The sequence below is a fragment of the Rhinopithecus bieti genome, unplaced genomic scaffold (genome assembly GCF_001698545.2).
Source record: "Rhinopithecus bieti isolate Rb0 unplaced genomic scaffold, ASM169854v2 scaffold_15821, whole genome shotgun sequence".
Taxonomy (NCBI): domain Eukaryota; kingdom Metazoa; phylum Chordata; class Mammalia; order Primates; family Cercopithecidae; genus Rhinopithecus; species Rhinopithecus bieti.
The window spans coordinates 398,332-425,873 of record NW_016808598.1 but is presented as its reverse complement, the minus strand read 5'-3'; the positions used below and the strand labels follow the sequence as shown (position 1 = coordinate 425,873).

The 27,542-nt window shown below is 45.5% G+C and overlaps 2 protein-coding genes across 3 annotated transcripts in view; both read right to left on the bottom strand.

Annotated features, from left to right (window-relative positions):
- Positions 1-20,479, bottom strand: part of IGF1R (insulin like growth factor 1 receptor) — a 278,119-nt gene extending 257,640 nt beyond the window's left edge. For both annotated transcript variants that reach the window (XM_017886884.1, XM_017886885.1), the window contains exons 1-2: positions 20,428-20,479; positions 1,809-2,354 (exon numbers count right to left, since the gene is read on the bottom strand). In XM_017886884.1, the coding sequence (XP_017742373.1) occupies positions 1,809-2,354; positions 20,428-20,440 (559 nt within the window). In that variant the 5' untranslated portion in view covers positions 20,441-20,479. The remainder of the gene's footprint in view (positions 1-1,808; positions 2,355-20,427) is intronic.
- The window catches only part of SRP54 (signal recognition particle 54), a 44,922-nt gene continuing 37,837 nt past the window's right edge, over positions 20,458-27,542 (bottom strand). Inside the window, exons 14-16 of the mRNA XM_017886883.1 lie at positions 27,245-27,342; positions 21,483-21,605; positions 20,458-20,541 (exon numbers count right to left, since the gene is read on the bottom strand). Coding sequence (XP_017742372.1) covers positions 20,458-20,541; positions 21,483-21,605; positions 27,245-27,342 — 305 coding nt within the window. The remainder of the gene's footprint in view (positions 20,542-21,482; positions 21,606-27,244; positions 27,343-27,542) is intronic.

Here is a 27,542-nt window from a genome sequence, read left to right as displayed (position 1 = left end):
CCCATGGCAAGACCAAAGTAACTACCTACCTAGTTCCTGAACAACTCCCCACTTAATGACGTTTCATACGGCACGTCCCTTCTGTAAAGAGCTTATGAGTTTTCAAAACATCTTCATGCCCATATATGATCACCGCTAAGGGATGTACCGACTGCCCTAGAAATAGTCTATAAAAGCCCAACTACAGCCCAGAGGGACTGGCTCATCCAAGGTCATTCCTGGCCCTCATCACTACATTCAACATCTGTCTTCTACTCCATGCTGCCTCCCTTGATAACACCTTTTACTTTTCAGATAAAAGTTTTAAATGTCAAGGTTATTTAAAAAACATTATTTTGTTGTTTTCTCAAACCAGTGGGTAACTTAATGATAAGGCAGTTTTAATCAACCATACAAGTGACTTTACCGTAAGATCTCCCTTCAACTCTGGCCAACCTTAAAGTGGTCTGACCGCATTCTCAGAGCTCTACGAGGTACTGGCTGCAGCCAGTGGGACCCCTGCCCTTACTAATCAATGTTCACATACACACTGATCCAATTCTGCAGAGTATAAAAGTGTGTGGCAGATCAGGGTACACAGATCCTTTTCCTTCCTCAGGCCTGGCTGAAGGGGAACTGAAGTAAGGGCTACCTCTGAGGTCTGGCCTTTATTTATTTTACACACTTCACCTCCGTGGGGTCTCACCTTTTATTTATTTTAGGCAAGTCTAACAATTTGGGGTTTCTTGGCTCTTCATAACTGGAGAACATGGGTTCCTTGCATATTTAACTGTTATGCAAGGCCAACACTTAAATAATAGCTATTTATAGCTAACACATTGACTTCCAACTAGTGAGGAAAAGCTTCCTAGCCAATATATGTAAATATTGCTGAATGCAATAAGGTGAAGGCTCAGAGTCACATTTTAATACCAAACAGCCTGGCTCTCAAGGAATTGATCACATGAAGGCAAGAGCTCAGTTATTCTCAAGGGAAAATAAGCATATTGCAGATAAATATACAAGAACTTCAAAATACCACTATCTGACCCCCAGAGCAGTAAACACTTTCCAAACTTCCTTCACTTGTGAATTCTTAAGATTTTCACAACTGTTTAGTAAACAGGTATAAAAGAACGAAAACAGAATCCCAGAGATTTAAAAATGCACCCTGCTACACAGCTAACTGCAAGTACAGCTTGAACCTGGGACTTGTGGAAATGGGTCCAGAGGTCTCCCACCTGGGCCAGGTGCTCTGCCATAACCAGGACACCTGAGCATCATAACATCATCACTAGGACCCAAGGATTGCTTTCACAGGATATGAGTGAGTGCTTTACTTTCCCTTTAGTTACCCATATTCCAAGTCCATTCAAACTAAGGAAGTCATGCAGAACAAAAAATATCACTTTGCACAAAGGATGAAAGAGCTGACACATAAGCAGCCCCCAGCTGCCAAGGCTCAGGGACTTCCAAGCACACCAGGTCACCTTTTCTCATCAGGAATTCAAAGCTGAAGGTCAGCAAGTTTCTAGCCCAGGAGTGCGGTGGATTATTTCTAACATGTGATTTGAATAGTCTTGACAGCAGCCATGATGGCCTCCAGCCATGCCACAGTCCCGCAATCCAAGAGTCCCAGATGCAAAGGAAAGCCAACCAAGACCCCTGCTGGGAACCACTTCCGCACAGCAGGCGTGCCACGTCCTAAATGCAACACGACTGCACCCTGCCCAGTGGAACTCGTGCATTCAGAAGAGAAGGGAGGTCAAGGAGGAGAAGGAGAGAAGAGAGAGAAGCAGAGAGAAAGCAGCAGTCAGCATCATTCTTACTTTTCTGGCAGCGGTTTGTGGTCCAGCAGCGGTAGTTGTACTCATTGTTGATGGTGGTCTTCTCGCACATCGGCTTCTCCTCCATGGTACCTGGACACAGGTCCCCACATTCCTTTGGGGGCTTATTCCCCACAATGTAGTTATTGGACACTGCATCCAGGATCAGGGACCAGTCCACAGTGGAGAGGTAACAGAGGTCAGCATTTTTCTCAATCCTGATGGCCCCCCGAGTAATGTTCCTCAGGTTGTAAAGCCCAATATCCTTGAGATTGGTCATCTCAAAGATGACCAGGGCGTAGTTGTAGAAGAGTTTCCAGCCGCGGATTACCGTGAGGTTGGGGAACAGGTCTCCGAGGCTCTCTAGGCCAGCCACTCGGAACAAAAGCAAGTACTCGGTGATGACCGTGAGCTTGGGGAAGCGGTAGCTGCGGTAGTCCTCGGCCTTGGAGATGAGCAGGATGTGAAGGTAGCCCTCGATCACCGTGCAGTTCTCCAGGCGCTTCAGCTGCTGATAGTCGTTGCGGATGTCAATGCCCGGCCCACAGACTGAAGGAAGACAAGAGGGTAAACGTCTCAGTTAAAAGGAAATAATTTTAAAACTATTTTCAAACAATAATACAGTTGGTTTTCAGGAATCTTGTATTATTATTAAAGAAATAAGGTTCGGCCGGGCGTGGTAGCTCACGCCTGTAATCCCAGCACTTTGGGAGGCCGAGGCGGGCGGATCACAAGGTCAGGGGATTGAAACCATCCTGGCTAACACAGTGAAACCCCATCTCTACTAAAAATACAAAAAATTAGCCGGGCGTGGTGGCGGGCACCTGTAGTCCCAGCTACTCGGGAGGCTGAGGCAGGAGAACGGTGTGAACCCGGGAGGCGGAGCTTGCAGTGAGCTGAGATTGCACCACTGCATTCCAGCCTGGGCGACAGAACGAGACTCCGTCTCAAAAAAAAAAAAAAAAAAAAAAGAAATAAGGTTCAATTGTTCACGGTGGAGCTTTGGGTTGCAGACTGACAGTCTAGGTGGCTAACTAGTTAGCGGGCATTCATTCTGGGCCAGACTATGCAGCACACACCAACTGACTATGGGAGAGGCCATCCCTGTCAACCTTGCAAACTAAAACTTACAGCCCAGGGGCACACAGAGGGACAGGCGAAAGTTAAATCTGCAACCCAGGCCAGCCTGACTCCACCACTGCACACTCCTGGTCCCTTCTGCAGAGTGTCAGTTGCCAACGCCTGAGCAACAGCTCAGCAGCCAACTATCAATAACTTACTACTGCACCCTGCCTGAAGGGTACAGGGCAATCAGTCTGCTCTATACTGGAAAACTGTCACTGTGACCTGGAAAGTGGGGACTCCAAAACGCATGCTTCCATGCTTCCCACTACCATTCGACATGAGCCGGGTAGACTGTGTTCTCCCCATATCTGCATTAATGTAGACATAAAGGATAACCTAAGATTAAAAACATGATTTTTTTATGAACAAAAGAAGCATAAATTCCAACTTTGTTTTATTGATCAAGAAAGCATGCTTCCTACAGAGAGTTTAGAGGTAATAACAACAAAAAAAAAAAAAAAAAAACAGTAAAAATCATCAATGATCTCAACATTCCAAGATAAACAATGTTAACACTATGCCAATTATCCACTCTCTATAAATGAAGGTAAGTGAAATCAGACAAAAATACGACATTTGTAAACACACTTCCTTCACTTAATATTCTACTAAGTCAATACATGTCCTTCTACATCGTCATTTTAAGGGGACAGTAATTCCAGAGTATGAATACACACCATGAGGCTTTTGTTTTTTTTTTTTTTCTTAACCAATCCCTTATTGTTGGACATTTAGGTTAGCTCCTGTTTCGCACATTATAAACAACACTCCAGTGAACATTCTTGGCAGATACCCAAGACTATTTTCTTAGGATAAATCCCTAGAAGTAGAACTGCTAGGCCAATGCATTGCAGATTTTAAAGGCTTTTCATAAAATGGCCTCAATACTGGATGACTTATTTTCTCAATTCTAGGCACAGACACACACCAAGAAAACTTTTTGTTATAATGTTTTTTAGGATTTAATAATCCCCAAGTCCACTATTAAAGCTTCTCAGATAGAGTGAAGTTTTTTGATGGATGTAACTAATTTGGGAAGCACCCAACGTGTATGACACCATGAGAAATGCCAACAGGCAGTGCCCTGACCTCTGAGGAGGCTCATGGTAAAGGCAAGGGGCTAAGATCCATGAGGAACAATTGCCACATGAGGCAGGTGGTCAGCGGTGTGCACACAGCAAGTCTACTCTAGATGTGAATGGAATTAAGCAGGACAGACAAGAGGTGGTGTCCAAGCTTCGTGCCACTGTGCTGAGGGAAGCTCTCGGCTTCCCTGATTCCACACTGCTCTGCCTTCTACCTCACCTCTAAATGTTGGTTGCTGTCCTCAACCTTTTCCTCTGTCACCTCATCCACACAAGTGGCTTCCTGTGCCACTCATACTCTAGATGATGATCAAATTCATGTCACTGGTCCAGACTCTTCTGAGCTCTAATGTATATATTCAGCTGAGTATATCCCCTGAGGTGTCTAATAACTCATTCATTCCCCCACAAAATCCACCTTCCAAGCTTCTAAACTGTAGCACTCTCATTCTGAGTTGCTCATGTTAAAAATCAAAGAGTCATTCCTGATTCTTCTCTCCTCTCACACCTCACATATTTAGTCCAGCAATAGACCTCAGGGTTCAAGCTCCCAAGCCTATGAGAATCTTGGTTGCTCTTCCCATAATGCTGTCCCACCTCATTCCTCCCTGAGCAGCACACTCTTCCTCAACAACCCCACACACTTCCCTCCCAGGCTACACCACTCTCTACAGGACATGGCTCTCGCCTTTCTTCTCATGGTCTCTCTCATCACTACCAACAAAATGGCAGCTCCAGTTGGTTCACTATTATATCCCCAGTGCCTAGAACAGTACTTGGTGTGCAGCGGATGCATCACATGGGACACATGCAGAATGAGTGAACTTCATCATTCATTCAGTGTCTGTGTGTGTCCACTACTTTAGCTCTGATCTGAGCCACCATCGTCTCCAGCTTGGTGGAGCAACATATTCCCCATGATCCAGCCTCCCCATGGTCCATCCCTGTCCTAACATCATCCCACAAGACTCCACAGGAGTCGCCAAACTCCAACACACTGAACTCCTCCTCTGCTCATACCCTGCTGCCCACAGTGCTTCTGCTCCTTCAGGAGACTGCCCCATTCTCTCACCATGTGAGTCTCTACTTAAGTGTCACCTCCTCAGAGCTCGGCCTAAACACCTTACCTTCAACTATTCCCCCAACTGTCCCCCAACTCCTCCCTCCCTCCCCTACCTCTCATTTCTCTTCTCACTTCTCTAAAAGCTCATTTTATATAATATTTTTAATAATCTTGTGCATGAAACAATGTTTGTGTACAATGAACCATTTTATTACCCTTTGTGGAGGTGTTTGAGTGAATCTAAGCATGTGTGGAAAAGACACATCACATCTGAAGGGAGCCAGGAGGGTCTTTTTTCCCTTGGGGACACTAAATTAACTGTGGGTCGTGCGCCTGAGTTTTGACTGTGACCCGTCACATGAGGTGTGGAATTTTCCACTTGTGGTGTCATGTCAGTGCTCCAAAAGCTGAAACTTTTGGAGCATTTTGGATTTTGGATTTTTGGATTAAGATGCTCAATCTGTATAAAGTGTTAGGCATCTATTTACTTGTTATTTCCAACAGATCACAAAATTCAGTACCTAGTGAAAGAACACGAAGATACAGACTGAAGCAAGCTGAACTTCATACTGCAATCAAACTGCAGACAGGAGGAACGAATCTGCTTCACTGCTATCTGGCCCCCCTTTCACAGCCAGTGTTGACCACTAGTTAAGAGAGGCCACGCTACAGAGTTGGAACTGTGAATTTCCTTCAAATGAAAGGGCAGTCTCCATACTCAACACTTTTCCTCCCATTTACAGAAGAAAAGAGAAAAAAAGCAGGAAGAAGTTACCTACTTACTCTGGAAGAAAAGACAAGCCCAAGCCACAGAGCATGAGGCAGGGCCTAGGAACCAGCTGTTTTGGATCCTATGACTGATACCATTGGTCTTCAGGATGTTTTGTGATAGAAACAGTGAAAAAGAAAACCAAGCTGGACCATGAATGATAGCAGCGTTCAGGATGTGCAAGCCACAAACAGGAAAGAGAATAAAACATGCTCCACTGGTGCCATGAAATAATTCATGCACCGAGGGAGTACATAGTAAACACAGCACAGGAGGGAAAGACACACCCTTTGTGGCTACTCACTGATGATTAAAAGGAAAATGCAAAATACCCTTTCTCCCTTCTCAAAACAACTGATATTGGCATGATCCAAAAACAAACCCAAAAACTTTAGGAATGTGAGATCCCAGGCAGCCCTGTAAAGAATAAGACAAGCAGGGAAGCAGAGAGAAGGGTGTGTACAGCTGGAAGATGGGGACAGTGGGGCTTCAGCAAAGTCCCCAAAGCCAGAGAATGGCAACAGCAGAACCAAAACAGATGGGGGTGCTGGGAGGCAGGGAAGGGAGTTGGGAGGGACAGACAGGGGCTTGGTACCTGGGTAAAATTCACTTCTACAAAGATGTCATTTTATTTAATTGTTTTTTAGACATGGTCTCACTCTGTCACCCAGGCTAGAGTGCTGCAGCACAATCATGGCTCAATGCAGCCTCAACCTCCTGGGCTCAAGCAATCCTTCCACCTCAGCTTCCCAAGTAGCTGGGACCATAGGGGTACACCATAACACCTAGGTTTTATTTTGTTTTTGTTTTTGTTTGTTTTTTAATTTTTTGGCAGACAGAGGGTCTCCCTATGTTGCCCAGGCTGATCTCCAATTCCTGGGCTCAGGCAATCCTCCAGCCTCAGCCTCCAGAAGTGCTGGGATTACCACCACACCTGGCCAAAAGATGCCATTTTAAAGAAAGCCTAAAAAGTCAGGCGCAGTGGTTCACACCTGTAGTCCCTGCACTTTGGGAGCCCAAGGCAGGTAGACTGCTTGAGGCCAAGAGTTTGAAACCCTATCTCTACTAAAAATACAAAAATTAGCCAGGTGTGGTGGTACACGCCTGTAATCCCAGCTACTTGGGTGGCTGAAGCACGAGAATCACTTGAACCCAGGAGGCAGACGTTGCAATGAGTCAGGATCACACCACTGCACTCCAACCTGGGAGACACAGAGCAAGATTTTGTCTCAAAAAAAAATTAAAAAATTAAATTAAATTAAATTTTAAAATTAAGCCTTTCAGTTGAAATGAGCACTGTTAACAAAATACTCCTAGGTATTTTCTAAAGATCAAGAGGCAGAATGTCTGCTCCAAGAACTTAGGTGAATGGCTTATACACGCTATACATATTTTGAAAATAAATCCCTAAGACCTAAATGTTAATATGAGAAGGGCTAATGAAAAGCATTTGGCTGAGAAAACTCCCCAAAGCTGTGTATCTAAGTATTTGGAAGAGCTACATGACAGTTGTAACTTATATCTTAGACACAACCTTGTGGTCCTAGAAAAAGAAAAACAGCGTGACTCCCATGAGCCTGGAGTGCCATTTACCAGCTCCTGTCCTCAGGCAGACACACCTCACCTCTAAATCTCATCTTCCTCACCTGCAAAACGAGCTGTCACTACCTACCCTATAGAAGCTGGCATAAGAATCAGGTAAGTGCTTCTGTGTTACTGTAAACAATAATAACTTTTAATAGCTGTTATTAAGTAAATATTAATGGAAATACTGATCTATTTTGTTGCCCCAATGTAAATATTACTAATATACAACAAAAGAAGGTGGCATGAATTAGCAAAATCATTGATTACCCTTCTGTCAACAGTTCCATTAAAGAATGTTATAGTTACCCATTTAGCTAAAATGGATAACTACTTGATCAACTCTTCTTTAAAAATGTAGGGTAGGTTGGCTGGGTGCGGTGGCTCACGCCTGTAATCCCAGCACTTTGGGAGGCTGAGGCGGGCGGATCACGAGGTCAGGAGATCAAGACCATCCTGGCTAACGTGGTGAAACCCAGTCTCTACTAAAAATACAGAAAAAAATTAGCCACGCGTGGTGCACTCAGAAGGCTGAGGCAAGAGAATGGCGTGAACCCGGGAGGCGGAGCTTGCAGTGAGCCTGGGCGAGAGTGAGACTCCGTCTCAAAAAAAAAAAAAAAAAAGGGATAGGCTTATCTTACAGTTGGAAATAAAAGACGTTGGGAAACATAATTAGCCTTCTTCTGCTACAGGTCTACAGGCACACTGTGAAGGTAAAACACATTAGTGAACCAATCATCTTTAATTTTGATGGTAAAACCCAACATAACAAAACCTTTGGGCTTATATGAGAAGCCGATTTTGTCTCAGTAAGCAGCATACTATAATAGTTCTTTACTTCTCTTAAAATGAATCCTTTGGAACCAATAACTTAGTACAACAAAAACCCTCTCTAGACACTATCCCTCTGTGAAAGTCAAAATGATTTAAGAAGTTAAGAGAGGATTAGTGTATCACTGAATTTTGCACAAGGAAGACAGAGCAACCGTCCCTCTACCAAGTAGCAAATTAAATGAAAGAAAAGTTTTAATAGAGCAATGGACAGAACCCTGGGAACACAAAGACAAGGCCCCACGACTCCCTAATCTTAGAGGAAGTCAGGAAGACTTCTCAGCGAAGAGGACCCTGAAAGATGAGCAGGGTCTTGCCAGGAAGGGTGGGGGGCAGGGTACTCCAAGCAGAGGCAGGAGCACACCCTGGGAGGCGGCTGGAGCTGATGCCTGGTTGCAGTTGGGAGAACCCCAGGGGTGCAGCCCGTATGGCAGGGAGCACAACAAAGGCAATGGGATAGATGCTAGAAAGCAAACTGAGACAAAAGTGTGTGGGAAGTCAACTTCACTTTGCATGTAGGAGGACAGTGTTGAAAGTCCTCAACATGCATCAGGACCACGTGAAGGACTTGTTAAAACACAAGAGTGAGGTCCCAAAATTTATGTTTCTAATACGCACCCAGGTGATGCTGATGCTGCTGGCCTAAGCAGCACCCTGTGAAACCCACTGCCCTAGGAAATAATTGAATAACCCACCCCACCACCTGTCACTACTCTCCCTATCCACCTTATCTGCAGTGTGGGGCAGTTATAGCCTGTGCACCTGTTACTTCTCAAATTGACATTCTCTCAAAAAACCCCAAGAAGCCCGTAGAAACTATGCACGAAACAAAGCAAAGCAGAAGAAAAATGGGGTGGAGACAGACTCTCCCTAGTACATGATCCTCCCGTGCTGTGCCCTTCAAGGTCTGAGCATACCCTCCTTGTGCTCAGAGAAGAGAGAGCATGGGTTTCTTTAGGCCTCATTCCTAATAGAAAAATCAGAGATCAGAAAAGGAGGAAAAAGACAATGTTATGATAACAAACACTACTGACACTTCAGTTTGTTACAGTAGAATTTTCTGTGTAAGTGTAAACAGACACAATTCATGTTAAGCCCTTTATCTTCATGTGTCAATCAGAATGTGTTTACATTGTATATGTACATTCCCATTTCACACAGACAGCAATCCTGGCCACCTAACACATTCAATAACTGAAGGCAATGATAAGAATGTAAGGGATTACCATTATAGAGGTAACTCTGAGAACAGAAATTAAAAACTAAGTGTAATTTGAATGTGAACGCTGTTTTTTACTGCCACAAGAGCCACCTACATCATGCACATAAACAAAATAAATGGACACATAAAGGGCAGTCCTGAAGGCTCAGAATGTTAAAACAGAGTGCTACATACAGCAAAGAACTTACAAAGATGGGTAGGATGTTTCTATCCTGCCATACCAATTAAGACACAGAAACTTTAACGGGAATTAATTCAAAGACTAAAGGGAACACAAGCCCCAGTGTCCCCGCCACTTAAAGTATCTGTAGCCACCGACTGACGCAGAATTGGTGCAGAGCTGTATTTGCAACAACTGTTTTCCTGGATCTTCATAAAAACAACTTTATCTGCTCTGACAGTTACTCCAAATGCCTTTCTGATCTTAAAATATCCCAAAGCCCAATACTCTCTAAGTCTCTATATTTCAAAAAACACCCTTATAAGAGCCTCTATTCCGTTCTAATTATCCACAGTTCCCATGGGTGGCTGGCTTCTCGATGAAGCAGGACACCAGGAGCTAGAGTCCCTCAGAGTCAGAGCTCATCGCCTCACCATGAGGCCTTCCGAGGGGCAGCCCCTGCCTAGTCCCACACCCTGTCCTCACTACCACCTAGCACCCACCGTGCATGAGACAGCACCCTAAACCTCTGAAGGGTAGACTGTACAGCCAGAAGATGGTGCCGTGAGGTGCAGCAAAGCTAGGACAAGGCCCATGCTAAGCAGGCACCTGCAAAAACCAGGCTCCTTCTCTCTCTCCGCGCTCTCTCTCTCTCGTGACTTTCAACTTTCTGCTCAGAACCAGGCAAATGTCCTAAATAAAAGTCAGCCCTGTGTCCCCTGTCCTCTCACTGGCTTCATTTTGTAGAACACATTACATCACTCCAGTTACAGTTCACATCCTCATTTCAAAAGCATTTTACTTTGCCCTACAATGCTCCAGTTTCCTTAAGTGACCTGTACTCTTTTCAATTAGCCAGTTCTCTAAGTCTAGCTGATAACAGTGTAGAAATCCCACTCATCTATTCCCCTACCCTGCAGTGTGATTTCATGGATGTGGTGTCAAAACAGAAGCTTCCTGAAATACTGAGGCTTTCTATCTGATCTGGGGACTTTCCTAGAGAGGAAAAGGACTGGGCTAGTATTCAGAGATCAGCTACCTCTTGGTTCCATCACTAACCACCCACCACATGGCCAGAGGTTAGTCACTGCATCACTCTAGTTCATGCACAGGAAGGAAATCCTCTCACATACAACAAGCTGGATGAAGCTTGAGGACATTATGCTAAGTGAAATAAGGCAGTCACAAAAGAAGAAATCCTGCCGATTCTGCTCATAGGTACTCAAAGTAGTCAGACTCACAGAGACAGCAGAAAGTGGTTGCCCATGGCTGGGGTAGGAGAGAATGGGAATTATTAATGGGTACAGAGTTTCCGTTTTTCAAGATTAAAAGTGTTCTAGATACTGATTGGAGAGAAGTGTAAATGTACTTAAACTGTACACTTTAAAATGCTAAGATGGGAGGACAGCGGTCCCAGTGGCTCACGCCTGTAATCCCAGCACTTTGGGAGGCAGAGGCGGGTGGATCACGAGGTCAGGAGTTCAAGACCAGCCTGGTCAACATGGTGAAAACCCATCTCTACTAAAAATACAAAAATTAGCCAGGCGTGGTGCCTGGCACCTGTAATCCCAGCTACTGGGGAGGTTTAGGCAGGAGAATCACTTCAACCTGGGAGACAGAGGTTGCAGTGACCCAAGATCGCACCATAGCACTCCAGCCTGGGCAACAGAGCAAGACTCCGTTGTCTTTTAAAAGAAAAAAAGAAAAAGAAGAAGAAGGGAGGCCGGGTGTGGTGGCTTATGCCTGTAATCTCAGCACTTTGGGAGGCCGAAGCTGGGGGATCACTTGAGGCCAGGAATTCGAGAACAGCCTGGCCAACATGGTGAAACCCCATCTCTACTAACAGTACAAGTTAGCCAGGCGTGGTGGCACACCCCTGTAATCCCAGATACTCAGGAGACTGAGGCATGAGAATCACTTGAACCCAGGAGGCAGAGGTTGCAGTGAGCTGAGATCGCGCCACTGCACTCCAGCCTGGGTGACAGAATGAGACCCTGTCTCAATAAAAAAAAAAGATGGTAAGTTTTATGTTATATGTATTTCACCACAATTTAAGTATGGGGGAAAGTTCTGCCGCATTTTAACACAAGTGCAAGTGGACAGCTGAGGGCAGACCACACAGTCCATACACCACAGAGAACGAAGGGGAACCCAGATGGAAGGAAAGCAGGTTCAGCCACAGCTCTGCTGCAGATACAGCACACACAGGCCAGGCATTTAAAGATGCCACCCATACCAGGTGTGGCTGTGGGCCTGCATCCAGCACAGTCAGATTCATCAGGGCACAAATAGAAGGGTCCCCCAAGAATGCTGCACTGACTCCCCACGGAAATGGGCTCTGGGCACACAGCCACAAGCAGGCAGAGGTGGCAGAGCAACTGGACGCCCGCATGCAACCTCTGTATTGAGTGGGCAGGAGCTAAAACACTGTATGCAACCAACCACTCTGCCAACTGAACTGTGGCAGGTTCTCACTAACTGACATGATTCAAGGGCAGAAGCTACAACCCATTGTACTGATTTTCTAAGTCTGAGTGTTCGGCACATCTGTACCTCAACACAGTGCTTTCTTTGTAAAATGCAGCAGGGTTACTACAAGGGTCGATCACCGCTCCAGTCTGTCCCAGCAAGCCCCTGCCTTCCCTTCAGTGATCACTCCCACTCTTGCCAAAGCCTTTATATCTGCTACAACTTCTGCATTTACTTTTCTGCTGTAACACCTCCAGATTCACCTCTTCCCCCAAAGGAGTACTTTTTCCACTGCATGCTCATCCGAGCGTCCGGAGGACAATCCGCATCCCTGACTTCTTCGCTGGGGCCTGCCACAATTTCTACTAAGACCAGGCAACCTCGGCATTTAGCACTTCTCCATCCACACCCACAGGAACCTCTGCCCACCAGCCCAGCTGAACAGCAACCCCATGGAGGCCAATCCCATCATCAGCCAGGAGAGGATGTCTAAAACCAGAACTCTTAGCTTCCCCCCCCCCAAAAAAAATCACCTGAAGACCTTTCTCCCGAGCAGCTCAATCCCGCTCTGCTCCAGATGACAGCCAATCATAGCCCAACACTCAAGCCTCCTGGTAGTAACATTTTCTTATCTGCACTCTAGCAGTGGTATCAACCAAAGGCAAAAACAGAAGAAAAACACTGCTACAAAGTGAAGCCCTGGGTCAGAAGCCATAAACTATCATAAACCACAATAACCTGGGTTTTGGGGATGTGCCAATTTTCTTGGTATACGGATTTTTTCTTAATAGGTATATTCCAGGAACACATACTTTGTCTACAATACCTTGCTAAAATCTCTTTGTTGACAAGGTGAAGAAATATGAACTACATCTGAATAGCTTAGTAAATGTTCAGTTTACCCTCCAAAATGCTGATTAATGAATAGACCAAGGAAGGTCTCTAGTGGAAGGACACAGGGCTCTTTCTGAGTACTGTATATTTCAACATTTTTATCAATTACTTGAAGGATGGCACAGATAAAATGTTTATCTAATTCAAAGATGACAAGTTTCCAGGAGCAATGGCAAATACACTGGATGACAGAGTCAAGAGCTAAAAAGATCAACAGATTGGAATTGCAATAGAGAGGAAATAAATGCTATTTGGACACTTGGGTGCAAAAAAAGAAATGCACAAATGTAGGAGGTGTGAAAAAGACTTAGGAGATTTAATTGGATATAATTTCTGTATGTGACGATGTGATGTTGTGGCTGCCAAAAAAAAAAAGAAAAAATCAGGCAGTCTTAGACTGTACCTAAGGGAGACTTAGTAAGGGGCCAGGGGAGAGACCCTGAAAACTGGGTTTCTGCCTCCATACATTAAGACACGTAAGTCAGTGGAAGAACATCCAAGTGGGAGCAGGGACCAGAAGTCCCTTCTCATGGAGAACAGCTGCAGAAACCCAGCACACAAAGGTCTCCAGGGAGGGGGACTGGTCAGGCTCTTTATGACCCTGCTGGGGGACAGAAACAGAAAACTTAGATCAACACAGGGTGAGAGATTGTGGTTTCATGTAAGAACAGACAGTGGGATTCATTTGAAACCAGACTGGACTGCCTAAAGAGATAATGAAGATTTCTGCAGAGCTGCACATTTCTGAGATTGTATAAGTCTGATGTGATTTACTATGATAACTCTTTTGGGGTGTTATTTGTTCTGTTTTGCAGCTAAGGAAACTGATGGTTAACAATGACCAAATGACCTACCTGGGATCACTCAGTTAATTTAGGGAGCAGAGCTGAGGCTTAAATTCAGATGACCTCACATGATTCCAGGGGTAGAAAATTCCTCTTTGGAGGTATCTCTTAAGGCTGACAAGGATGCTACAGCCAGGTGCATATGATGGAAGAGGGGCTCTCTCACACACATCGTGCATGCTGAGCCATCTGACCAGAATGGGCACCTCTTTAAAGCCTCTGAGAATAGAAACCTCTGTCAACCCCAATGCCTTGACCCGTCAAAGGAAGGCAACATACGGAGCTTGTAAAAAGCTTTACAGAGCTTCACTTTGTATCTCATAACCCATATGTAAAGGAATAAAACTGACTTACTGGGGAAAATGCTATTATTTCAGCCTTTATATTCCACTGAAAAGCACACACTGTTTTCACAAGTTAACTATACTGCGGAATATCAAATTCTTATTTTTGTTCACAACCCAGAGAGGAAGAAAAAAAAATAAAGACAGAAAACACAATCTAACCCAACTACATGAACTCCTCCTGCACATACAACATTCTCCTTAGAGGACAGAAATGGATCTCACAAATTTGGAACACAAGATTTCCACTTCATCAGGCAACTGCCACTCATCACACCCTGTTTCTATTAAATCCCATTCCCTTCATTATCTCCACACTTAGTGTTCCTTCCATACACTGCTTACACACAGTTCAAACTTTCCCCTGAAAGCCACAGGAAAGTTGGCCTCCCTGACCTCGGCGCACCCATTCTTTATTCATCGCTGATGCTCAGATCACACAAAGATCCCTTCATGCTAAGAAAGTTTCCACCCCACCAGAAAATCTATACATTCTTCCATGGAAATTGAGAAGTACATTTTTTTTTTCTCTTTTACAAGTTCCAGTTGAGAACAATATAATTCTCAAACAGATGGAGAGCTCAGACAAGCATGAGTAACCCTTGCCTTTAAAGCAAACCAGGCAGTGAAGTGTGAGGGGCCAAGTGTCAGTCACTGGCACCTGCATCCCCCCACCCTGAGTCTGGCCCAGGAGCACCGGAGGCTGAGGTCCAAAAAGAAAAAATGAGGAAAGTCAGGCTGCCACAACCACATCACTCCAGGAAGGTGCGGATGTTCACAGAGCTACACAGCAGTACAAGTGGGGGTCCCTAAGCCTCCCTATGGCTCATCTTCTCTGAAGGGCTGACAGGCATGCTAATGGATTGTCGTAGAGGATTAATGAGCCTGCCATGGGCCAGGAACACATGAATGAATGGTGCAGTGACATCTTTGAGGAGCCGCCTCACCCCTTTAATAACCCTTCAATTTTGTTTCCCTGCACCCTTGCGCTCCAGCAAGAACTCTGTTAATTTGCTTAAAAGTCAGCAGCATGTTACATCATGTAGACAAGAACAATTATGCTTTAAAAAAAAAAAAAATCCAGAGGAATAAAAGTATACCAATTAAGGGCAAAGGGATCAATGTAAATGCTCCTTGGTACCAGATAAAAGACACATTTCCAAATGGTCACCAGAAATGAGGCAGGTGCTGCCAAGCAGCATGCTGACAAAGTCAGAAATGTCTCCCATTACTCCTCTTTATGATAGCACGAGTGCAGCCTTGAAGAAGTCTACCCTTGACAGTGGGCAAAAACAGAAGACAGGAGGTCAAGCCAGGCGGTGGCTCACGCCTGCAATCCCAGCACTTTGGGAGGTTGAGGCAGGCATACTGTTTGACGCCAGGAATTCGAGCCCAGCCTAACCAACATGGTAAAACCCCATCTCTACTAAAAATACAAAAATGAGCATGGCATGGTGGCACACATCTGAAGTCCCAGCTACTCAGAAGGCTGAAGCACGAGAATCACTTGAACCCAGGAGGCGGAGGTTACAGTGAGCTGAGATCATGCCATTGCACTCCAGCCTGGGTGACAGAGTGGGACTCCATCTCAAAAAACAAACAAAACAGGAGGTCATTTGATCAGGGAACAAAAACATCCCTGGAAGGTGGAGATGACCAAAAAGGCAGGCAAGCCGCTGTGCCCAGTGCACCAGGGAGGCAGCAAGCCCCAGGCACCCACCAAGCGAGTCTACAGCGTCCTCTGCATTCTGCAGCGGGAGGCAGGGCTGCTGGATAGCAGCCCCATTCAGCAGCTTTGTGGACCAGTCCTCCCAGGGACCCGCTGTAGAACAAAGCTCAAGGTGTGAAGGAAAACAAAACCCAAAATATCAAATCCCCACAACAGGGTGGTAAATCCTGTCCCCCCCTACATGGAAGTGGCACTACTCCGAGGCAAAGTGAATGCTCCCTCGCCCATGGCCAACATCATCTCTATGCCTGCTCCATTCTGCTCATCCAGGACCCAGCTTCCACGACCAAATACATCTTCGAGCCACAGCACAGCAGCCTATAGCTGCGGAATGGCACAGCAGGAGACAGCAAGGATGTTCATATGGGTTCAGGGGGCACTGCCAGCTCTCACCACACAGCCCTGGGTTAGGGAACCACAGAACATGCTCCACCAGCCCCTCCATGCTCTCTAGGCAACACCACAGGCAAAGGGAACACGGGACAAAGGGACATGGGACAAAGCCTTGGCAAAATGCAATCACGCTGGAGACTAAGGATCCAGGGTCTCCCACTGCTCCACCACTCATCAGGGTCTCCCACTGCTCCACCACTCATACCTCCCACCCAGGCTTACCCCACCGTGAGGCCCCTAGCATCGAGGGCGTGGGGGAGGGGGGGCTATGTCTATATCCTGCCTACTGATGTCCCCATACCATCAAGCAGCTCTTACCAATGTATCAGGTGGTAAATGACAGACTCTCACTAACTCCATTTTTAAATGCTGGGGCGTATGACCAAGCACAACATCTTAGATAGGTATTGTGGGAAATAGCTTTTAGATAATGGCTTTGATTCCTTGAGGCGTAGGCCCCTATTTTGTTTATATTGTTGACCAGAGCTTGGTACTAAACAGAGTTTCCAAATGTTAACTGGAAAGTCCAATCTCACCATCATCTTACATTAAGGTTTCCAGGGTATGGTAAATACACTTCTGAAAATTAGAGAAATGCAAACCAAGATATTTTTAACTTGGCTGGGCATAGTGGCTCATGCCTATACACCCAGCGCTTTGGGAGGCTAAAGCAGCAGGACTGCTTGAGCCCAAGAGTTCAAGACTATAGTAAACTATGATGATGACATCACTGCATTCCAGCCTGAACAACAGAGCAAGACCCTATCTCAATCAATCCATGTTCTTTTTTTCTTTGGAGCCAGGGTATCACGCTGTCACCCAGGCTGGACCCAGGCTGGAGTGCAGTGGCAAGATCTCAGCTCACTGTAGCCTCAACTTCCTGGGCTCAAGTGATCCTCCCACATCGGCCTCCCAAGTAGCTGGGACCAAAAGCAAGCACCACCATGACCAGCTAATTTTTTGTAGTTTTGGTAGAGATGGGGTTTCACCATGTTGCCCAGGCTAATCTTGAACTCCTGAGCTCAAGTGATCTGCCCGCCTCAGACTCCCAAAGCGCTGGGATTATAGGCATGAGCCACTCTGTGCCCGGCCAAAGAAATATTTTTAACTTCACATATTCACACACAAAAAACTACCAATCTAATAACACCAAGCTTGAGTGAGGACACGGGGCAACAGGCACTCACCTACTTTTGGGAGGGGCATATGTGTACAAGTCATTTTGGAGGACAACAGCTACCAAAAACTACAAATGCCTATAACCTCTGACCAGTGACTCCTCTTCTAGGGATCCAATCCTCATGTCAGTGGGGCAAATAGATATATGTCCCAACACATACACTGCCTCATCCAGGTGGTCAAGGTTAACAACAATGGTGATAAGTCATGCTGACAAATGATTGAAGGGAGAGCATTTCAGGTCTGCGGTCTTGCTCCCAAAAACCCATTGTCCCAGTCTAACCATAAGAAAACCATGGGCCAGGCGTGGTGGCTCACACCTGTAATCCCAGCACTTTGGGAAGCCGAGGCGGGCAATCACCTGAGGTCAGGAGTTCGAGACCAGCCTGCCCAACATGGTGAAACCCCATCTTTACTAAAAATACAAAAATTAGCTGGGCATGGTGGTGGGCACCTGTAATCCCAGCTACTCGGGAAGCTGAAGCAGGAGAATTGCTTGAACCCCAGGAGGCAGAAGTTGCAGTTAGCCGAAGTTGCGCCATTGCACTCCAGCTTGGGAGACAAGAGTGAGACTCCATCTCAAAAAAAAAAAAAGAAGAAGAAGAAAACCATGAGACAACTCCAAATTAAGGGACAGTATGCACAAAACCTGGCCAGTGTCCCTCAAAACTGTCAGAGTCACCAAGGACAAGGAAAGTCTGAGACACTGTCACAGACCAAAAGAGGTGAAGGAGACAGCTAAATGTAATGTGCTGTGATGTGCTATTCTGCACAGGATCCTGGACCAGGAAAGGAACATTGGGCAAAACTGGTAAAATCCAAAGAAAGTCTTGAGTTTAATTCACTGACAGTCATGGACTAATGTTGGTTCCTTAGTTGTGGCAAATTACCATGGTGACAGAGAATGTTAACAAGAGGGGAAGCTGTTAGGAGGTACATGGGAATTCTCTGGACTATCACGGCAACTTTTCTGTAAATCTAAAACTATTCTAAAAGAAAAAGTTTACTTAAAGAAAAGAGTGAGTATGCATGAGCATGTAAGCCGCAGGACAACAGGGCTATTTTAAATGTTTTTTGAAAAAGTATCCTTACTGTTCTGTGGCTTGCTTCTGCCTGACCCACCAACACCGCCCTACCCTGCCGCCTTCAGTTTCTTATGCAGGTGGACATAAACACATGGAAAAAATGCCTGGAAGGAGACATGCTGATGGGTCAGTAGTTCCTTCTGAGGAGTGAAGCAGACTCAGAGTAGCAGGAAGAGGTGAGGGTGAGTTGTATCACCCATCACCTTCTACTCTGTGACTGTGTATTGTTCTAATTTCCATAAGAAACATACATTCACGTATTAATTGTATACTTAAAATCATTTTAAAAACAAAGATCATTCTGCTATAGGAAGAGAGCCAAAATTTATTAAAAGAAAACCACAAATTGCAAATCTGTGTTTAAACAACGGCTAAGAATAGCATTTTTGCTTGCATAGGGAGTATCTGCAAACCTTACCCTTGGGAAGCAGGGTGGAAGAAGGAAGAGTCAGAGGAGAGGAGGAGGAGCCTGACATGTTTACTCCTTACCTTCTGTTTTAATTTCCTACCACAAGCATGTGTTTTTGTTTTGGGATAGGGTCTTGCTCTGTCACCCAAGTTGGAATGCAGTGGCACAGACAAGGCTCACTGCAGCCTTGACCTCTTAGGCTCAAGTGATCCTCCTGCCTCAGCCTCCTGAGTAGCTGGGACTACAGGTGCACACCACCATGCTTGGCTAATTTTTTAATTTTTTTGTAGAGATGGGGTGTCACTATGTTGCCCAGGCTGGTCTTGAACTCCTGGACTCAAGAAATCCTCCTGTCTTAGTCTCCTAAGGTGCTGGAATTATAGGCATGAGCCACCACGCCCAGCCAAGCATGTTTTTAAGTCATTATCATCATGAATATGATCACAAATCCTCAAAGTTCATCCCTCACTTGCTCCATCTCCTTGACCCCCCCAAACCACACCCAAAGGAGCCCACATTTTGGAATTCTGCTTCTAGGGCTGTGAAGGCACAGGGTCCCCCTCCTTTGCCCACCGCTTGAGGGCAGCATGAGGACAGTGTGAGGGAATAAGCACTCTCAGAAGTGGCCCCTGCCCTCGCTCACACCATTGGCTGAAACGCTGGTCTCTCTCCATCGGACAGGATCTGTTCAACATCAATGCTGCTCTACACTGGGGCATCCTGAAGGATCTATATAAGGGGGCAACCCATATCCATCTGTGATGGCAGCAAAGTATGGCAAGAACCTAATGTGCCTTCTGAGTCATCTTTATGCAAGGTCTCTGCCTGCAATAAATATATTCTGATACTTTAGATTAATACTTTCTGATTAATCAATCTATGACAAACCTCTGGATCCTCAACCACGGCATCTAAAAAAATGTGGTGCAACCGGCTGGGCACAGTGACTCACGCCTGTAATCCCAGCACTTTGGGAGGCCAAGGCGGGCAGGTCACATGAGGTCAGGAGTTTGAATAACATGATGAAACTTTGTCCCTACTAAAAATATAAAAATTAACCGAGTGTGGTGGCAGGCACCAGTAATCCCAGCTACTTGGGAGGCTGAGGCAGGAAAATCACTTCAACCTGGGAGGCGCAAAGGTTGCAGTGAGCTGAGATCACACCACGGCACTCCAGCCTGGGTGACAGAGCGAGACTCCGTCTAAAAAAAAAAAAAAAGGTAGTGCACTGTCCAAAGCTGCTTGTCCTTGAAAAGGACGCCAAAAACCAACAAGCAACCAAAAAAAATCTGCAAGATATCTAGAGGGAAAACAGCACAATGAAGATGAAAAACTGCTATTTCATGCTGCTTTCAAGATCAAGTGATTTAATTTCACTAACATTGATTTTTGCAGAGTAATTTAATTTTGCTAACACTGACTGAGCTTCTGCTTACTTGATGTTAACATCTGGGCAGCCGAAGTCGTCACCCGCCATACAGAGGAAGGAGGAGAAACATCAGGCCATCTGAGAGCCCGTCCACATGCAGATACTGATGAATCAAAGCATACTGCGTAAAAAGAGGCCTCCAAGATTAATCAGGGTTTATTTTTTAGGTCCTGAATCTCTCAGGAAGTCTGATAAAAAAGCTGGGCCCTTTCTCGAAAAAAATATACTTACACAGAGTTTGCACGCCATTTCCAAAGGTCCTCTGAACCCCATCTACAGGGCCTTTTGAGTCACAGACTCTCATCAACTAGTCTTGAGCTATAAGCATCTGTGATACCATTTTACAGATTTTTTTTTTTTTTTTTAAATGAGGACTAGAGCAATTGGGTGACTTTCTCAAAATTCTCCCACCAGCTAATGGCAGGGTGGAGAGCTCTGGTCTCATACTGCTGGGCAGGATGTTTCTGGAAAACATGCAGCACACTCAGCAGCGGTTAGCACTGACCCCCAACGAAAGCATTATAATAGCATTCCCATATGTGCCAACGCTACCCAAAGGTACACACATGAAATAACAGTGCCATCACACACACACACAGCTGTGTATTGTGAGTCGGAGAGAAAGTAAGTTGGGAGTGGGGGAGAGACAGTGTGTGGGGGGGAATGTAAGGCAGAGAGAGGAGGGAGAGTGGGAGAGGAAGGAGAGTAGGAGAGATGGGGAGGAGGAGAAAAGGGGAGGGGAGAGAAGGGGTGGTGGGAGAAGAGAGAGAAAGAGAACTATACTACTGACACTATGAACTTGGGCCAGGTCTGGCCAGGGCTTAATCCAAAACCCTGCCCCCCACCCGTGAAACAAAAATCTAGGTTCAGATCACCAGAGAGCACACTGAGAAGTCACCATGTCCTTCCTTCAGTAAGGTGCAGGCAGGCAGGGGGGCCTCAATCACTGAGACTCAAACTCCCCGCCCATCAGCCTCTGTTCCATGCTACAAACCACAGAGCACAAGACACCGCTGCAGTTCGGGAGCAAAGCCCCAAGTTAAGTGGCACCAAATATCCCACTTCCACAGGCACTCCAGGACCACTGCCAAACAGCGGCTGGCAATCACGAGGAACTCTGCTTCCAGCAAGAAGGTAAGTAACTTCGGCCTTCCACTGGAGGCCACAGATGGCAAAGACAAAAATCTGAAGATAAAGAGAGACAGAGAGTTCCACAACTGGAAACTTTTAAGAGCTTTATTTCTTGCCCAAACTTAACCATTAATTACACAATGACAACCTGGGGATGCTTTGGCTTCTATGCCAAGTCGTGGCTTCCAACGCTATCACCTCTCTCTCCCGCTGGTTACCACACAGCATCTCGCTGGGGGCTGGGCCCTGGTCTAGCCCTCCATAATGCACCCTCCACCCTACTACCAAGGCAGACTTTCCCAACCACAAACCTGACAGTGCCCATTCTTCTGCATTAAGTCCTTCAAAACCTCCCTGTGCCTTCCAGAGAAAAATCCAACCTCCTTGAAATGGCCTAAGACTCTTTGTGATTTGACCTGTGTCAATACATCCAGCCTCAGCTCCAGATATTCCTTCACCAAGGACAAGACATGGAGGCAACTGAGGTTTCTAAACTCCAAGATACTGAGTACACATGCTTCCCAGCAGCTCTTTCCATCAAAACACCCATCTTCTCTAGGCCAGGCCTTTAACACTCGCCTGGGTGCAGACTCACCCCTTCACTGCCACAGGACCCCAACCGCACTCATTTCTCAAGTTTAGGCACTCACTTACCTACTGGACTGTGATCCCATGCACAGCTGGAACTGCATTGTATTTACTGTCCTTCACAAGGGCCAAACCAGCACAGGTCTGAGAAATAGCAGGTGCTTAGTAAACACCAGGCAAATGAATGACAAGGAAGTAATCAGTTGCTCTTGTTCACATGCTCCCTCTCTTCCTTCTCCTCCTCCTCCTCCCAAAACCTTCAGTTTTTTCACATGCTCCCTCTCCTCTCAAAGCCTTCAGCTTTTAAGTGAATTTGTACCCATAAAAATTTAAATAGGCCAGGCGTGGTGGCTCCCGCCTGTAATTCCAGCACTCTGGGAGGTTCAGGTGGAAGAATTGCTTGAGGCCAGGACTTCCAGACCAGCCTAGAAAACATACCAAGACTCCATCTCTACAAAAATTTAAAAATTAGCCAGGAGTGATGGCACAGTAACGTAGTCCCAGCTATTCATGAGGCTTAGGTGAAAGCATCGCATGAGCCTAGGAGGCTGAGGCTGCAGTGAACTATGATCACATCACTGCATTCTAGCCTGGATAACAATGTGAGATCCTGTCTCTAAGAAAAAAAGAAAGAAAAATACTTCATTGATATTTGCTAAAATTCAAAAGTCCCATCAAAACCACAGTGAGATACCACCTCATACCCATTAGAATGGACAGCTACTTAAAAAAACAAACAAATAAACAAACAAACAAAATAAATGTTGGCAAGGATATAGAAAAATTGGAATTCTTATGCAGTCTATAGGGAAAAAAGCACAGTGGTTCCTCAAAAAATCAAAAATAGAACTGCCATATGATCCAGCAATTCCACTTCTGGGTATATACACAAAAGAACTGAAAGACTTAAGGAAATATTTGTATATCCATGATCATAGCTATATTATTCACAGTAGCCAAAGCAGGGGAGCAACTCAAGTGTCCGTCGACAGACAAATGGATAAGCATATATACCATGTGGTAATGGACATTATATAAATGTGTTATCTATCAAACATACATATATTATTAATTATTATTGGGCCTTAAAAAGGAAGGAGACTCTGGACACATGCTACAACCTGAATGAACCTTGAGGACATTATGCTCATACAATGAGTCAGTCACAAAAGGACAAATAGTGTATGATTCCACTTACATGAGGTATCCAGATAGTCAAATTTACAGACAGAAAGTAGAATGGCAGTTGCCAGGGGCTAGGGGAAAAAGGCAATGGGGAGTTGTTTGATGGATATGGAGTTTCAGTTTGGGAAGATGACCAAGTTCTGGAGATGGATGGTGGTGATGGTTGCATAACAATGTAAATGTACTTAATACCACTGAACTCGTACATTTAAAAAAATTCTTTTAAGTAGCCTCAATAGCTGCTGTCTGACACCACGCTACGATAAAGTTCAAAATGGTTTCAGACACTGACAGCTGCCGCACCGTCCAAGGAGGCTGCAGCTCCAAGGCTGGGTAATCAAGCTACCTGGGGTGCAGTGGCAAGCTGTTGATGCCTGGGACCTGCTGCTAGACCTGAATACTGGAAACATGCTGGTGTTCTTGCACACTCTTATTCCATCTTCAACAGTTATCTGGAGGAAGCACCACCAGGGGCCCAGCCCACAGAGGCATCTTTGGAGGGACCCTGGACAGACAACAGGCAGATATACGCGTGGTCTGAGCCAGTCATGGAAAGAGCCACTGGGAAGATACCCAAGGTCAGACAAAGAGGGACACAAAGGAAGAGGTGCCCAGCTGGGTAACAGAGAGTAGAGTGGGCTGGAGGAGACTAAGGATGGAAACCCACTGGGAAGCTGGTGCCCTAGATCATTATTAACCTCCCCAGACTAAGTAAGCAGAAGTTGGGGTCTGTCCTCTAGTAAGTTACAGCCCCAGTAAGAACCCACACAAAGCATCTAAGCATCCAGGCATCTAAAGAACTCAACATCTACCATCCAATGTGTCCATCCACTTTCCAGGAAGTATGGTGATATGACTGTAAACGCAAACACGGCATCATTCTTCTTAAAAGCCAACAGTTCCAGCTCGGCCTGGTGGCTCATGCCTGTAATCCCGGAACTTTGGGAGGCTGGAGGGAGAGGACTGCTTGAGTCCAGGAGTTTGGAGTGTAGCCTGGGCAACATAGTGAAACTCCATCTCTATAAAAAATTAGCCAGGCATGATGGCACACACCTGTGACCCCAGTTACTCAGGAGGCTGAGGCAGGAGGATCCCTTGGGCCTGGGAGGAGGTTGAGTCTGCAGTAAGCCGTGACCATGTCACTGTACTCCAACTGTGGCTACAGAGCGAGACACTATCTCAAAAATAAAAAAAAAAAAAAGGAAAAGGAAAAGAAGAAACGTATACATGGAGGGAGCCCACAGTGTGGGGTCAGACTGCTCACAAAGTCTCAAACATCCTGAAGCTCAGGGAGACTAAATAATTTGCCCCAAATCACACTCACTAAATATTAGCGCTGGATAGAATGCAAGCCCAGACTTCCTGAAGCCAAATCCCACATGCGTTCTCTCAGCACACAGAGGGTCTCCCACTGACTGCCTTTCTCCTTCTACTCTCTCATCTGCAGCAACCCAGTGGCCAAATTTTGCCCCATTTAAAAAGGAAGGAAAGGTCCCTGTCCTCATCTGGATAAGCTTTAGCTATGTTTTTATAACATTCAGAAAAGGCCATAAAAGATCTTCACTGAGGGCTGTGCTAAGTATTAAGTGTTACTCAATAAACCACAGCATGGAGGTTGCCAATTGATGTTTAGCTATAACCTGGAAAGAGTACTGGCTGAATACATTTTTTCTTCTATTTCAATTTCTAGGTATCATTTATATTCATCAGCCCCCACCCCCACCTCCCCCATTAGCAAGCATAAAACAAACAAAAAAACCCACAGAGCTACAGTTTTAAGACACAACCAGAGTAGGTGGCATATTATGATAAACAAAGATGACAATAAAACATTTTTCCAGCTGTGATAAACATATTTAAGATCTATCATAGAAGCTGCCAGAGCTAAAACTGAAAACTATAAAAATTGCAAGTTGTTCATAACACAGAATTTATGTCTTAGAAGCTTTTATTTTTTAGGCAGAAGTTGTCTCACTAGGAGATCATTTCCTTACCTTTTTAAAATTTGAACTTTTAAAGCTGTGACATGTTGAGGCTGTCACACATCCAAAGTGATTTAACAGCTGGCTGAGGGATGGACTGAGGCTGAACACGGCACATGGTCCAGCTCAGAGGCCCAGCTGGAGAAGACAATACCGCTCAGGGCAGTCCTACTGAGCCCTCCAGGTGAATCCCAAAGATCTACGCCCACCAGGTGATTAGGACACTCACATTTCATTACATTCAAATACTGTGAACAAGCAATTCAATTAACAGCTGTCTCAGTGTCTCAGATATCAGAAAAAATTAAGAAGAATGGTGAATTATGTCCAGATTTCCAAATATCCATGCCTTTGTGTCCTTTCTTGGCTTCTGAAACCATCTGTCTTCCTTTCCCAACTTAAAAAAGAAGAAACGAAAACTTTAAACAATAAACCTTGCCATGCAACTGTGACTGATGAGATGTAGTTGTGAAATGGGCTTGTCAGATGCACTTATATAAGAGGATACCCACTTGATTGCAATTCATAACATCTCTAACATCTGAAAAACTTCAACAGACAATGATTTTCTCAATAAACAAAACTGTTGTGTATTACACTAAGCTGAGCTAAGATTACCTCATCCCTTAAAAACCAACGGCTGTAAACAAGTTGTAACACAACTGGGCAATGCCCACACAAGCAAAAGTCCCTTTGCAAAGCCCAGCGGACTTCCCAGCAACTTCCCGGCCTTCCAAGCAGAAACAGCCCCCAATGATGGAACTAAAGGAGGAGACTTAACAGAATTGGAGAACTTCAGATTGTGAAAGACTCAGAACAGAATACTTTACTTTTAGAATCCTAAAATAAACACAGCCAGACCACTTGAGGAATCACGGAGGTGTATCCGTGAAAAGGCACTATATCTGCTTTTTAAGTCACACACCCAAACTAGTCAGATCTCTCCTAAAACCCTTGATATCCACCTCTTTTGATGAACACCTACTATGCTATGCACTTTGTCAGATCCTATGGAAACAAAGAACACGTTTCCTGCCCTTAAAGAATCCCTACAACCATAGAAAGAGAAAGGGAGAGAAGCCGATACTCTCAGCACTGTGCGATCAGAATATCCAGCAGTGATACGAGATACACTGTGAGGTAGGGAGGCCACTGGCATGTGGGGTTAATCAACTCTGGGGAGAGAAGTGGTGCCCGGGAGCCTGCTCCAACTTAAATGCATAGCAAGAAAAGTATAACCACTTATCACATTTGAGACCCAAATAAGACAGTAAGTATGGCCAAAGCGGGTGGATCACCTGATCAGGAGTTCCAGACCAGCCTGGCCAACATGGTGAAACCCCATCTCTACTAAAAATACAAAAGTTAGCCAGCCATGGTGGCACGTGCCTGTAAATCCCAGCTACCCGGGAGGCTGAGAGAGGAGAATTGCTGGAACTCAGAAGGCAGAGGTTGCAGTGAGCCGAGATCACGCCACTGCACTCCAGCCTGGACGACAGAGTGAGATTCTGTAGCTCAAGCCTGTAATCCCAGCACTTTGGGAGGCCGAGACGGGCGGATCATGAGGTCAGGAGATCGAGACCATCCTGGCTAACACGGTGAAACCCCGTCTCTACTAAAAAATACAAAAAACTAGCCGGGCGAGGTGGAGGGCGCCTGTAGTCTCAGCTACTCGGGAGGCTGAGGCAGGAGAATGGCGTAAACCCGGGAGGCGGAGCTTGCAGTGAGCTGAGATCCGGCCACTGCACTCCAGCCTGGGCGACAGAGCGAGACTCCGTCTCAAAAAAAAAAAAAAAAAAAAAAACGCAACCCAGAGAAAGATACTAGTTTCTGTGTGCTTAAGGAAAACATAAAACTGTAGACAAGCTCCTCAATTAAACCTCCAATATTTCCAAATCAACTACAGTATTTAAAGAGAAAGACTCCTTTTATAATTACATCTGACACTTTTCCCCATGAAAACATCTCGGAGCACAGATATGCTTCTTCAACGTGAAGGTCGGTCTCCATGGGCCCTAAAAGGAACACTAGCTCACCTTACAGGAACACCCTCAGCAAACATGAGAGGGGCAGTCATCTTTCTCCTGGTACCTCTCCTGGAAAACAACTCAGATAACCATAGGAGACCAAAGAGTCCTAATATGCTTTAGGAGACGGAAGTTACTCAAAATCATTTCAAGCAAGTTCACCACTGAACGCTTCCTGTGACCAAATAACGGTGGCAGGCCCTGAAGGT